We start from the raw sequence: 15,428 nt of genomic DNA, 5'->3' as shown, positions 1-15,428 counted from the left end.
GCCCAATTACAGAAGACTATAGTCGGATACAACTTAAGTCTGCAGTGAAGCTCCGCCCATATTCTGCCTTCGCGCACAGAATTCCTTCACGACGGAAAAGTAGTCCGCTGGTTAAACGCTTCTTTTTACGTTAACAAGAAGCTTATGACAAGAAAAAAATTATGACCTCTAGAATTTTTATTCACAAATTGTTTGATATAGTGAAACAGTAAAAATCTGATTTCGTTTACAGTTGCGATTGGCCAGCGGAGTAATACAAGACGCCGCGGACCGCGGCCCAGTGTTAGCAACTGCTGTTTTTTTAAGTTGTATCCTACTATAGTCACCCAGTCAAACACATGAAACAAAAAACACTGCTTAAGAAAATAACTAGATAAAGACTCTGTGCTTAGGACATTGCGTCACACGTTTCACTGGCAATTAATGCGATTTCTGCATATTAGACCAGAATAAAAGAAAAGAAGCGAACTGAACGCATGCACATCGTGAAAGAAATTGAATAGACGGGCGAATTAGTCCATGATGGATGCGCTAAATATTAACAACAAACTGCTGAAAGCAAAACCTGTGGGAAGAATGGCTTCCATCCAACGCCTTCCGCCAGCGCGGCTCACGGCAGCACTTCCCACTTAATCTGAAGCTGGTCCTCCACCACGACGCCACTGAGCCTGAGAGTGCTAAGCCTAAACGAAGGATCAGAAAAACAAAATGCTGAGTTACTTGGTGTTGTAGGCTTTTGTATGCATGGATATTCACGGGGTGACTTAATTTCAACGAGATACTGCCTCTTATCTTGCGGGTGTATTACGCCCAGCCGTATTCTGTGCTGGAATGGCCACTTAACAGCGCCGTCGTTGTCACCCTTATGCAAGCGGAGACTGGCGTGCAGGCGCACTGATTCGCCATCCTTTATCAAGTAGACTCCAGGTGACATGCAGTATCCACACATGTACACCTGGTCGCTCTCGTAGTAAGCATGGCCTTCTCTAAGCACTTTTTCTTCGAGCGATTCGATGCCTCTGACATAGAAGACTGTATGCTCTGGTCGTGGTTCATGCCTTCCAAGCACTGCCTTAATGCGGTCCAGAGTCCTCTCGCTATTATCCACAGTTTCAACTTTCATTTCATGAATTGATTCTAGAATTCGCGAGCAATTATCACAGCTCTCTTTCTTTGCAGTCGCCAACTCATCTTTAACTATTTTTTCCAGTTTGTTTTGGTTGCTCGAAAGGTTATCAGTACGCGTTATCAACTGCTCTTTCAACTGCTCGTTACCACTGGCGGATTCGCGCACACCCCTTGTCACACTCTCTTGGATTTGTCTCGTTGCTTGGGTCAGTTCATCTCTGAGCGCTTCTTTAAAAGTGTTTCTCCCGTGAGACGTTTCGTTTAGTCTATCACCGCGGCATTGAACATCAGCAACCAGCTGCCCAAGATGCTCTCTCATTTCCACCGCCTTCTCCTGAATGACTCGTTGGAAGGAGTTTGGAAGTGCTGCGTCTTCCGTGTCGCTGGTCTGATGGCCAGATTCTGGAGCAAAAGGCGTCGACGGTGCTGCACACTCCCATCTTAGGTGTGAGCACACATCGCTGCAAAGAACCGAGGCCGAACACTTGGAGCACCGTGCAGAGTGGTGTCTACATTCCCGCTGGAAATGCTGGGGGAGCTGGGAAGCAGCCACCACGGTCTCGCAGCCGTTGTCTTCGTTCCAGCACCTAACCTGCAATGAATAATTGAAGGAAATGTAGAAAGTGCAACTTCCGCCATCGCGCTTCCAGACTGGCGCGCGCGGGCGCCGCAACCACCGCCGACATATCGGTATTCCCGAAAAATGAGGTCGTCGCGCCATACCAGCAGCTGACTTCATTCACTCAAGCCACGGTTGACATCAGCACAATCGTGACGCGCGAATGCGCTAGTCACGTGTTTTTTTGTTTTGTTTTTTTTTTGCATTTCGCGTGCTTTCTTTGCAGCTCGGAAAAAAGATACACGTGAGGCTTTCTTTATCCCAAATAAATGCAATGGGTGTTTCTGAAGGTGCTCTCCAACTGTGCTATTCACATCTGCTGTATAATATCAATATTTAGGGGTTGAGAAAAGTCATCTTAATAGCTAATTAATTATTTACAAAATAAAAATTGCCTTGGATGCGCAAGCTGGCTGGTAGCTGTATGTAAGTGGTTTCCCTGGCCTATCTCAAATGTCTTATTTTTTAACCCTTGGCTAAAGTTAGGCTTGACACCCTGTATAAATGTTCGTAACATATCTGCGAGCAATTCAAGCATGCTAGCACCAATTTACAACCTTCACTATGCCTGCTCCGCGCGTTCACGGAGCAGCATATACAGAGTGTCCCAGCTAACGTGGACCAAGTTTTAAGAGAATAAGAGAAAACCTAAGCGTTCTTCAGAATTGAAATTGCATGGATGTTGGTGGGGTTTATCTGATGTTACGATACCATTTTTTTAGCTCCTCCTATTTGAATAATTAGTTGAGATAAATAAATTAACTTTTTAAACTTGATACGTTCAGGCGTCAATAGGAAAGTTGTGGAGTTCCACAAATATTGTCCAACCCAGGCACTTACAACGAGATACGCTTAGCGTGGCCGTTTTTAATTAGGGTAAACGAAAGCCCGCGGAGTATAAAAAATACCACGTGGCAACGAGCCCCTTGCGCCCGAATGCGCCGCGATTATAGTGCTCTCATGCGTGCTTTGTAAAAATGCATCACTCGCTTCGCGCGTTTCGTGCTATATTAAAAAAGTTAATTTATTTATCTAGACAAATTATTGAAATAGGACGAGCGAGAAAAATGGTACTGTAACTTAAGATAAACACCAACAACATCATCGCAATATCAGTTCTGAAGAAAGCTTCGGTTTTGTTTTTAAATATTTGTCCAAGTAAGTTGGGACACCCTGCATACCTGCAAATTGTTTCAAGTACCACGAATAAATGACAAAAAAAGTTGCCACTGGCTTAGCGCAGCTATGCCAGGATATAACGTAGCGAGAGCTACCTGGCGTCTGCGCCTCGCAAGACGTTCTTCTCTTTCCACAGGCGTCTCCGCCGCTCATTCTCGCGTGGCGGCGGCGGCGAACTGTGACGTCATGCGCCGCGCACCTGCTGCTCCTCTATGGTTGCGCGCATGCGCACTATCAGCCTCGCAGGCTCGCGGCAAAATGCTTGATTTGGTTGCGTGGTGTAGCTCTCGCTACAAAATTGGCTCACCGGAGCTGGGCGAAACCAACAACATATTGTTTCCCGTCATGTGGGGATCCTCATAGTAATTTTCAAATGCGCTCTATTTGTTAATTACCTAAGATCACTTATGCAAATTTTCTATTTATTTCAGCGTCACGTGCGTTCCCTTACGTTGGAGAGGGAGTAAACCAAGAAACCGATCCTGTTTTTGCAGCAACGTATCTTCTACATGGTGCTTTTTTTCGTAGTTTAAAGAAAGCCTATGAAATATGAAAAATTGGCGCGGGCTTAGCTTTAGCCTGGTAGGTTGCGAAAGCCCCCAAGGGTTCCTGTAGTGAGCAGGGGAGTGAAGGGATCAAAAGGAAGACTCCTGTCCAGGTAATACCATATTATCATAGGTTTTCACATAATTTCAAGAAGCTGGCTGCGCGTTATAATGTACAAGTAGTTTTCTCTGCCTCATGTAAGCTTTGCAAGATCTGCACTAAGAAAATGGTAAAACGAGATGACTGCACGACGAAACATAAACGAAGTTTACGGTATGTCAGGCGAACGTTCTGTACAGAATTCCTATGAGTTGCGGGCGTCACATTGGGCAGACAGGAAGATGCTTCAATGAGAGGGCAAGAGAACAAAGATTATGCGTACGCAACAAATCAGGAAGCAACCTAGCCGACCATTGCAAAGCATGTGAAACAGAGCGAGAGAACGGAGGCTATCCAAATATAGATAAAACAGAATTCTTAACATCAGCTAAAGGAAAAACAGAGCGTGAAGTCATGGAGGCGCATTTTATAAGAAAAGCTGGGAAAAACTGCTTTAGCGCACCTTGTATTCAATTACTGGACAGTGAAGCTGAATTCCTTGTTGGCTATCTGTAGGTGTGAACCATGTCTCAAGACTGATTACCGTAAGCACCCTTTCTTCTTGTGAACTAGAACGGTCCCGCTTTTCCTTTGCGTTTTCTTACTACTTTTATTCCTTGCCATTTTATTGGCTTTTACTTCATTTGTCTTTGCCATTTCTCATATTTGCATATCCCCCCCCCTCGTTGTTTTCTCGTGGAGCCCTCTACACTCCTGTTTTATACTTCTCGTTTTATCCTTTTCTGTATCGGTCTTTCTGTATTTTTTCATGCACATATTCTTCATCGTTTCCTAGTTTCTAATTTTTTTCCATTTTATTATGTACAGTATCACATCCTTTTCCTGTTTCCGGCCTAATTGTCTGCTATCTTTTACTTCCATTGCCAATCCCATAAATGTAGTTTCCTCATTGTCATTCTGTCTTCACCACGTGCTTGTCTTAGTGTAGGGCCTTGTACAATCCTTTCATCTTTTAGTCGATATATTTTTATCTCCCCGTTTTGCGGCGTTATTTGTTTGGCTGTTAACTTTGACAAGCTTGAAAAGCGCTTTTTGCAGTAAGTTTCAGTACACGATGTCTCATTTCTCTCGGTGTTCCCCCGGCACCGTGTTTTCATTTTCTTACTTTATCGTATTTTTTTGCTTATTGTCCACACGCTATTGTGCTCTTCTTTGCACATGCTCATCGCTTGATGTTGGTGATTGGCTCCTATATATTAGACGTGGTGGCATTCCGAAAATAAAGTTGCAAGTTAGCGCCTGTCCTCTCCTCTTCTGTGTCGTCCGTTTCCTTTTTGCGCTATGTTTTCGAAGCGAGATACTTGGCCGCCTTTTTAAAAACGAAAGACGCCGAAATCATTTCCAGGAGAGCTAGAAACCACGGCTTTGGATAGTGAACTTCACGATTCTGTTGAGTACGCCGAAGTAAGTGCAGAGGACTGCTAGTGTTGTTCGTCTTCACAAGCACGCTAGCAAGGCACGCGAAGCATGAGGCACGCGCATAAATGACATCACGTGGAAAACCTTTCGTACACGCGTTTAAGTACAGCGACACAGCAGGACACCATATGCGCAGCTTCACTTCACAAGTTTCTGAAACGAATATCCATGAAAAGTCCGTTGCAGAAAACTTGCTGAGAAACGTGACCCTGCAAGCAAGACGCGCAAAGCATGAGACACATCGCAATCCTTTCGTTGACGAGCTAAACACAGCGACAAAACCAACACGTGAAAAAATGGGCCCGTGCGCGCCGACTGCTCAAAACTGGCTCTGGCGCAGCCGCAGGACGGGTTAGGGTGCCTCGATTCCAGCGCCGGGTCGGGTTGGACGGGTTACGGGTCGGCTCACAGCGCCCTCTCGCGGACATCAGCGGTGGTGCAGCACAGAAAAAATGCTTTGTTCTCTCGGCGCCTGCTCAGGCCGTTAGGAGAGAGCGAGAAAGCGCGCGTGTCGAGACCGGCCGTGCCGTGACTACCGCCGCCCTCCGCCGACACATCGAGCTAATCCAGATCATGAGAGGGAAATAACTAGAAGAATAAGAATGGGGTGAAGCGCATATGGCAGGTTATCTCAGATCATCCATGGCAGTTTACCAATATCCCTCAAGAGAAAAGTATACAACAGGTGTATCTTACAGGTACTCTCCTATGGGGCAGAAACGTGGAGGCTAACAAAGAGGGTTCAGCTTAAGGACAACGCAGCGAGCTATGGAAAGAAAAATGATAGGTGTAACGTTAAGAGATCGGAAGCGGGCGGAGTGGGTGAGAGAACAAACGCGGGGTAATGATATCCTAGTTGAAATCAAGAGGAAGAAGTGGGCTTGGGCAGGGCATGTAATGCAAGGGGAAGATAATCGCTGGTCCTTTAGGGTAACGGAGTGGGTTCCAAGAGAAGGCAAACGTAGGAGGGGGCGGCTGAAAATTAGTTGGGCGGATGAGATTAAGAAATTTGCGGCAATAAGGTGGCCGCGGCTGGCGCAGGACAGTGTTAATTGGTAAGACATTGGAGAGGCCTTTGTCCTGCAGTGGGCGTAGTCACGCTGATGATGATGATCATGACGTCACCTTGACTGTAGCGCCACTGGTGAGAGGAGCACGAGGCTCACCGCCGTGACTACCGCCGCCCTCCGCCGACAGATCGAGCTGGGGCCCTTTTTTTCGCAGCTGGTATGACGTCACCTCGACTGTAGCGCCACTGGTGAGAGGAGAGCGAGGATCACCGCCGTGACTACGGCCGCCCTCCGCCGACGGGTCGAGCTGGGGGCCCTTTTTTTCGCAGTTGGTATGACGTCACCTCGACTGTAGCGCCACTGGTGAGAGGAGCGCGAGGCTCACAGCCGTGACTACCGCCGTCCTCCGCCGACAGATCAAGCTGGGAGCCCTTTTTTTCGCAGCTGGTATGACGTCACCTCGACTGTAGCGCCACTGGTGAGAGGAGCTCGAGGCTCACCGCCGTGACTACCGCCGCCCTCCGCCGACAGATCAAGCTGGGGGCCCTTTTTTTCGCAGCTGGTATGACGTCACCTCGACTGTAGCGCCACTGGTGAGAGGAGCGCGAGGCTCACCGCCGTGACTACCGCCGTCCTCCGCCGACAGATCAAGCCGGGGGCCCTTTTTTCGCAGCTGGTATGACGTCACCTCGACTGTAGCGCCACTGGTTAGAGGAGAGCGAGGCTCACCGCCGTGACCACGGCCGCCCTCCGCCGACGGGTCGAGCTGGGGGCCCTTTTTTTCGCAGCTGGTATGACGTCACCTCGACTGTAGCGCCACTGGTGAGAGGAGCGCGAGGGTCACCGCCGTGACCAAAATGAAGAATGGTCTGGCAAGAAGTTAGCAGATGCATTTAATGATTTTTGTGGAACTGAAAAGAATTGATTATGATGAAATGGCTTTGAATTACATAAAGTGCACCGTGGATCACACCTGTTTCTTAAGTCCTGTTACAGAGGCTGAAGTAGTGTCAGTATTTCTGGCATTAAATAACAGCGGAAGTAGCGATGCTGACGGTGTTAAGATTAAACCTGTGAAACATGTCCTAGACAGAATTGCACCCTATATCACACACATATTTAACCTTTGTCTAGCAAATGGCGTGTTTCCACAGAAGATGCAGACTGCAAAGGTAACAGTTGTCTACAAAAAGGGAGACAAAAATGACTTTGCAAACTATAGGCCATTGTCAATATTGCCTGTTTTCTCCAAAGGGTTTGAAAAAATAATTTTGTCCCGGATGAATAACTTCTGTAGTAAGCATAATATAGTAACACCTTCACAGTTTAGATTTCGGAAAAATCTGTCTACGGAACTTGCTTTTTTAGAACAAAAAAAATTCATTTTAAACTTTTTTGATGACAAATGTTTAGCTTTAGGAATATATGTAGATTTTTCAAAGGCCTTTGATCATCTTAACCACATGTTACTGCTTAAAAAGCTTCAAGTATAAGGTTTCCGTGGACAATCCTTGTTACTTTTGAGCAGTTATCTTAAGCATCGACAGCAGTATGTAGAATTAAACGGTCACCGATCAGATGTCAAAGCTATCTTATCTGGTGTGGCCCAAGGCAGCATCTTGGGCCTATTCCTTTTCAATATATATGTGAATGACATAACAGAAACAGACATTGAAACAAAAATTGTAATATATGCAGACGACACCACCTTGCTTTTTTCCGGGTCATGCCCCTCATCTATGATTGCAAAAGCAAACACAACGCTTACTCAACTTGAAAAGTGGGCAAGATTTAACGCCCTCAAGATTAATACCTCAAAAACTAAAGCCATTATTTTCCGCCCCGAGAACAAGAACATCCAAAATAATGATGGTATATTTCTTGATAATTTGAAAATAGATGTTGTTAGCTCTCAAAATACTAGGTGTATTTTTCAATGAGAAAATGACTTGGGACGAGCACACAAATTACATAGCATCTAAACTATCCCGTCTCATAGGAACAGTTTACGCTCACAAAAACATTCTCCCTGTAAATGTAAAAATGCTCCTGTATAATTCATTGTTCTGCTCGCATCTAAATTACTGTCACTTGGTATGGGGAAATACATCTTTCACAAACCTCCAAAGATTATTTACCCAAAAAAAAAGAATTCTTAGAATAGTATATAATGTAGCATATGACCACCCATCCAAACCATTTTTTGAGAAAGGCGACATAATGCCAATTAATGATTTATATGCATACTGCTTACTCTCTAAATACAAAACCGAAAATAAAAGCAATACTCCTTTCATTGCCACACTGGCTTCATTATGCAAAAAACACGCATCGTACAAAACAAGAAGCAACGAAATATGGCACATTTATGCATACGGAACAGGTTATGGCAAACAGATGCTTAGGTATAGTCTGCTGCACTATCTTAACCTCTCCCATAGCCACAACATGACTGTTGAGCACTCGAAAAAAAAACAGTTGCAAAACTTTGTTTCAAATATATTGTAACCGTGTGTAAGTTTTGAATCGTAATTTCTGTAATTTTGTATAATTTTTGTGGTTGTGATTTTGTAACTTCTGAATGGTAATTCCTGTAATTGTGTTTAAATTTATGTGATTACAATTTTGCAATTTGTCATTTATGTAATTTTGTCTTTACGTTTGATTTTTACGCGCTACAAAGTGTTACAGTTGTGTCAAAAAATAGGTTCTGTTCATGCTTCCTTTATTTCTTTAGTATTACTGCGGGGTTTTTCTTTCTTTTTTTTAATCTTTGCTGGTATGCTGTTATGCTGTCTGCATATTTTTCCTGTACAACTTCTATCTATTTTTGGGGAGGCGAGAGCTCGTCAAGCTACATCCCTAGCTTTTTCTCTCTGCCTCCCTCATCCTTGTGATGGAAAATAAAGGCATTATTATTATTATTATGACTACGGCCGCCCTCCGCCGACGGATCGAGCTGGGGGCCCTTTTTTTCGCAGCTGGTATGACGTCACCTCGACTGTAGCGCCACTGGTGCGAGTAGCGCGAGGGTCACCGCCGTGACTACGGCCGCCCTCCACCGAGGGATCGAGTTGGGGGCCCTTTTTTCGCAGCTGGTGTGACGTCACCTCGACTGTAGCGCCACTGGTGAGAGGAGCGCGAGGCTCTCCGCCGTGACTACCGCCGCCCTCCGCCGACGGATCGAGCTGGGGGCCCTTTTTTTCGCAGCTGGTATCACGTCACTCAGCGAAAGGTCCACCGTAACTACCGTCGCTCCGCGCTGAAGGCTCAAAACTTAGCGTAGTATTGCTTTCGCAATAAAAATTTGCGCTGGCTTAGCTCTGCTATACCAGGATATACGCAGCTTGAAGTGAGGGCGAGGTGTCCACATCTCGGTGGACACCTGAACCACAGGGAAGGCGGAAAACCATTCTCTTGGAACAGTGGACACCTCAAAACGTGCTTTAAGCTAAGTGGCGGTAGTGACAGTTGTGCGCTGCATGCGACGGCATTTACAACGTTGTGCCAGAAACGCGACGCTGAAGCCATAGGGCGTCTGCTACCCTCTTGAAAGCGCGCCGGCGCCGGTGCGTCTGCCAGGTCTATGAATCTACGGTTCTGAAGTGCGCGGCGGCGCCTCCGGCGCAACAGCTGCTCAGCTGTGACGTCACTCGCTCCTCGCGCATGCGCAGCTTCGCTCATCCGCGCTCTCGCGAAACTGCTCATCCACGACAAGTATAGCTCGCACGAGAAAAAAACAAAACTAATATGTAATGACCAGCGCGTTAAACTAGTTTAACCGCCTACTCAACCAAGTGCCGTGCTTACGCAGAACAGCCAGCCTACGCTGACATATTATAACCACGAATAAACACACAACTTTTGTTATTTGCATTTTCCGCGTTCAGGATGCTTTCATACGCAGCACGCGCTGATCTTAAAGTGATGCTGTGCAATAAGCAATGTCGCAGGACAAATAGAGTAGGGAATAATTGATACACGAATGTACGGCAATTGCTATGCACAAGGCAGAGCCTGGGAAAAATTTATAACCGGCAGTAGCTGACAGACGATTTTCCCATGGTTCTTTGCGTTCGCTTCGGAAACGCACGTTTCCGCACCTGTTGAAAGGTATGAGAGGAAAGAGTAAAAGAACAGACGCGCGTCGCAACAATCGCGTCCCCTGAAGCGTCGACGCTGGCTGTAGCAGATACCTCTGTGCCACCATTCCCCCATGGTTCATTTATTAAGGCGGAAGCCTTTAGTGCCTCATCGTTGTAAGCAGGAGTTGTAGACAGAAATGTCACGCTTTTCAATTGGTCGAAATGGTTGTGACGTCACAGTGCGCGAATTTCAAACGGGTCAAATTGTACTTTGGCCATCTCACCAATCATTTTAAACTAGAGAGGAGAATTTTCCCCCCTCCAGAGAAAAGACTTACTAAAGAACAAGAGGTTACGTGGCGTCGTCTACAGACGAGATCGATACGCACCCCATCACTCCTCGCGCACATTTATCCAGATCTTTACAACCCAAACTGCAAACACTGTGGCCACCGTGCTACCTACGATCACATCCTGTGGGACTGCAAAATAGAGCCACCTCCGGGTGATCTAGTTACAGCTCCTTCTCTCGAGCGGTGGGAGACCGTGCTGGCTAGCTCTGACCCCAGAACGCAAGTTTTGGCGGTGGAGTGGGCTGACAAAGTCGTCGAGGGCTATGTACTCTCGACCACTTAACGCGACCTCTTGCCAAGCTCTTCCCGGCGAATAAAATGTTTTACAATCAATATTAACCATGCAACAAATTAAAGGTATCGCATAGTGATCCTCCAACTAAGTGGGACTGAGTTTAGCTCATTGCTTAATCAACCAATTCTAATTAAGCTTTCTAGCCAGACCACATCAATAAATAAAACAGAGTAGGAAATTGGTCGAGTTGGGGTATCGAACCAGGGTCTCCGGAGTGCGAGACGAGCACGGTAAAAAATCCGGCATGCCAGCTCCATGGTTCGGAATGAACGAAAGCGCGTCTAGTGAATACGGTGTCTTCGTTCACTCCCATCTTCCTCCCTTCCATTAGGGCGAGGTTCAAGTCTCCAGGGAGATATGCGAGACATACATTTCCTTACCTCTCCTCAAAAACTAATTTACCGAAGACGTAGAGCCGAATGGGCGATGTCGTTCTGAGGACTCCCTAGAAGGTTGCATGGGGCTACGAGTTCCATACTCAGAGGCGAAGCTTAACATAGTAACCACACATCAATGACACTAGCAACAACACCGCGCTTACGGCTTTCGCCTCTCCGCGCTTTAGGCCCACCGAGCGCCCGCCCTGAATTATTCTTGTTGTTGTTGTTGTGACTGAGAGAAAGATGAAGAGGAAATTGCACGGGCCTGCTACTGGCTCGAGCCAAGCCACCACCGCTGCCACGTGCAGATAGAGGAGAGTTAAAAGATCAGAGGAAAGAGAAAAAGGAAAGAAAATACGCGCGTCGCAGCAACAACTGCGTCCACCGGAGCGAACGCTGCGCAAAAAGAAGCGGTCGAAGCCGCGCTCGCCGAAACGAGAACAGATGAATTATTCTTCTCTCGCGCGCCCCTATTTATTTTCATGCAAGAGGTGACGTCACAGCTCTGCAGCGCCGCTAGATGGCTTCAGCAAAAAGTAGAAGCTTCTGCACCTTTACAAAGCACGTGCGCCGCCTCATGCTATCTTTCGCTCACAGCGTCTACGCCCACAGATCTCCACTAGGCGGCAGGATGCCGCATTCCCGCTTTCCAAGACGAGCGCGAGTGAGGCCACCGGAAGTTGGACGGCTTGTCCCGCAAGTCAGGTGTCTTGTGTATTTCAATGCACCAAGTCGCGCCTTTTGCCCTTTCGTTCTCAGTTTTTGCGTTGTTCTCGCGTAATGTCTGCTGTTATATGAAATTAAGAAGAGAGCTGAACGCGAGAAATGTGAGCATTGCACGTACAACCCTGTAATTTCAGAGAAACCGAAGAAAACAGGCATGCAGGTCTCACTCTGCCGCGGCAAAGGAGTACGAGCATTAAACACTATGTTCGACCAACTATGTTCGTCGCGACCAAACTCCTCTTCCAACTCAAAAAACAAATTGATTTCGCTTTACACACGATTCTCTGGCGACAAATCATGACCTATTTGATACAGCGCTCTTCTAATGAAAAGTTCTTTTGAGCACACATTTCGGCTGCTTTCTCTGCTTCGCTTACCTCTCTCCGAAGCAGCTCTTCCGCAGGGAAGTCCACCAGAGTGACGTCCTCATCCTCGTAGTGGTTGCCGTCCAGCGGACACGCATGCGATGCATCCCGCCCGCACTGCTCGTAGCAGCACTCGCATAACACGTGTGTGCATGGTAGCCAGGCCGTTCTCTTCCTCACCAGGCCGCAGGCACTGCATATCCGATGTGGAGGCAGGGGTTCGACGAACTTCAGATCCCTCCAGTCGAGCTCAGGGGAAAACCCAACTGCAGTATACTGCGCGCTTGCAGCAGGCATCGTTCTTGACCTACGCTCGTTGCACTGAGCGTCGCAGAAATGCGTATTCCGCCGCCACACAGACCGCAGTAACGTCTTTCCTTTTTTTCCCTCCCCGTTTGCCAGGGCGACAATCGCAGGGTTATCGGCTGCCGCTTTTGCTGCGTATGCCGGACTGCGCGCCGAGCGAAATCTGTCGCCGGTGGAAAGCTGTGTCACTCACACGTGTTGATCCCGTACGCTAAAAAATATGCGAAATAATGATTGTTTGTTAATTGGTTTTTGACGAAGGAAATTGGCGAAGTATTTGTCTCACATATCTCGGCGGACACCTGAAACGCGCCGCAAGGGAAGGGAGGAAGGTAGGAGTGAAAGAAGAATGATTGTTGTGGGATAGCTTTTGGTGCCGCTATCCGCCAAAACTCTTCCCCAGCTGATGAGTCCAGGCACATCGCTAATTTAGAGCGAAAGCTATGCTATAACCTCAGGGGCGTGTTTCATTCGTTTGCGCATTCGCACTGCTTCAAATGATAAGCCCTGCTGAAAAACAGGCATTGGTCTTGATTCTCCTCCCTTGATAACATCGCAAGGTTACTTGTTATCAGGAGGCTTTCTCGAATTCTTTCTCCCGTGAGTGACGTCATCACGAGGCAAGGTAGCAAGACCAGTTGTCTGACCAAGAACGCCATGCCTCAAGCAATGGCTGCGAACCCTAAGCTTTCATATCAAAGTTAATTTTAGGTTAAATTCAGTTACTTTAACTTCGCCGTACAGAGTGCACCCGAGAGGGCAGGGTTCGAATAGAATTATATAGTATACATCAGTATCCGCTAAAAGAATTAAACTATTCAACACAAAGAATTCAGAACTTCGACTATACGCCTTATGATGACAACGACGCAATACAAAGTACACGTCGGCGAAATATATGCACCGTTGCTTTTCATTATAACGAAGTCGAAGTGGCCCCACGACCTCTTTGTTAAATCGTTGCTTAATTGTATTGATAGGTTGCCTTGATCGCATACGTCGCATTAGAGCAGGCCTGCGTAATACCGCCTTGATAGAGGAAAACCTATAAAGCTTTCAGTGCGCCGTCGCTGTGTGCCGAGGGAGACCAACACTTGTACCGAATGCTCTCGAGGCGGCCCGAAAAGTGTATACACTGACCCAATACGTTAGCCTATATGCAAAGCGCCCATTTCTACCCCAGCCTGCATGAGGTTCAGTGCCAGAAACAGGGCCTTGCAAGAGTAAAGTCGTTGATGAGAGGAAGAGGAGGGTGGAGAATAGCGTCCATTTCTAAGACATGGTTCCTATAACGCCTGCTGTGATGCTAATAAGGGCACGCTCTGGGGATTTCGTCGCGACTATGCACTTCGGTTGGCTTCCCCGTGGTATTTACTAGTACCCTGGCCTGAACGCTTCACCACATGACAGTGACGCACAGCACAGCGACCTCGCAATTTCGCCTCCATCGAAATTCGACCCCCCCGGATCGTGAATATGAACAAGACAAAAGGCATCCACATACGTATTCCTTTCCTGCTTGTCTGCATTGGTTCAGACACTTGGCAGCGGACGCAACGGACCGAGCACACGCTCATTTTCTTCTTGTTTCGCAGGTTGGTATTCTCGCAACTTTGTTGCATTACTATTTATAAATCTTTCTCGTTGCTTCTGCTGGCAGTTACTATTACCATTTGCTATTACCTACGACCAGTGTAAACGTGTTTCTTGTTCATCATCGGAACTGAGATAGCTGACTTGAAGCGTGAAATGCGCTAAGAAATAAGGGAACTGAAGGCTAGTCTAGAGCACATGAACAAAGATGTCGAGGACTTTCGGAGAGACTGTGGCTCTGAAAGTCACAAATGAGGAGCTTATCAAAGAAGTTGCACAACTAAAAAAGATGGCAAACGAAAACTCGATGCGGATCACCGCACAGGATCAGTACTTGAGGAAAAAAATTCTTGAGATTAGAGGCATTCCTGAGGACGAAAACGAAAATTTGATGGATGTTCTGGGCAGGCTTGGTGACGCACTTGGTGAATGTATAACACAAGAAGATATTGAAATCTGCCACAGGGTTCCAGTGCGAAACACTGCTGCTGACCAGAAAGATGGCGACGACGATACTGTCGAAAAAAAGGCCGCAGCAAAAAACGAATAGTAACGGCGACATTGCAGTAGCATTCAGCAACCGCGCTAAGTGCGATGCCATTCTTCGGGAAGCACGAAAAATTCGGTGCGGTGCAGATGAACTGGGTTTCTCAGAGAAACAGTCTGTCTTTGTTGATGAGCGTCTGTGCCCAAAAATGAGAACGTTGCTTGGGATGACAACTGGCAAGAAACGGGAGGTGGCCTGGCGTTACGCATGGGTCGGGAACGGCAGGGTTTACGCACGGAAAACGGAAACGTCCCGAGTTATCCGAATTGATTGTGAGTCCGACCTGGATAAGATGCGCAATGTAGCCGCCTCTCCCTGAGTGCCTATGGCGTGCTCTTTTGTACTTGTATGATTATTTTTGATAGCTGCTCCTCACGATGTTACCTGTCCTTCTGGCAACAGTTATATCAGTGTTCTGCATTGCAACGCCCAAAGTGCGCGAAAGAAACACGACGAACTGGTTATGTTTCTTGCCGAATTCCGTTTCAAGATTCAAGTTATTATGGTTACCGAAACGTGGTAATCTTCTACAGCTGATGTTTTGAATCTCCCGGGATGCGAGAGTGTTTTTTCTAAACAGGTCCCACCGACGTGGTGGCGGTGTACTAAAGCTGGTATCAAAACAGTTTACATGTGCTGTACAGCCAGACTTTACTGAAGTTAATGCTGAGTACGAGGTTATAACGACTCAAAGTGAAAACAAGTTGTTTGCTGTCATTTACCGACACCTAATGGGAACATAAACCGTTTTTTTTTT

The 15,428-nt window shown here is 46.9% G+C and overlaps 1 protein-coding gene across 1 annotated transcript; it reads right to left on the bottom strand.

The window, feature by feature from the left end:
• Window positions 1-319: 319 nt before the first annotated feature.
• Window positions 320-12,522, bottom strand: LOC149329474 (TNF receptor-associated factor 6-like). Its single transcript, XM_089562242.1, has 3 exons — window positions 12,238-12,522; window positions 1,279-1,720; window positions 320-1,197 (listed from the first exon to the last, which is right to left on the bottom strand). Exons 1-3 carry the CDS (start codon window positions 12,520-12,522, stop codon window positions 611-613), a joined length of 1,314 nt encoding a protein of 437 aa, XP_089418368.1. The 3' UTR covers window positions 320-610.
• Window positions 12,523-15,428: the final 2,906 nt, after the last annotated feature.

Source organism: Amblyomma mixtum, chromosome 9, assembly GCF_055824585.1.
Source record: "Amblyomma mixtum isolate Tamu chromosome 9, ASM5582458v1, whole genome shotgun sequence".
Taxonomy (NCBI): domain Eukaryota; kingdom Metazoa; phylum Arthropoda; class Arachnida; order Ixodida; family Ixodidae; genus Amblyomma; species Amblyomma mixtum.
The sequence above is the reverse complement of the archived record's forward strand: the minus strand, read 5'-3'. Positions and strand labels throughout refer to the sequence as shown.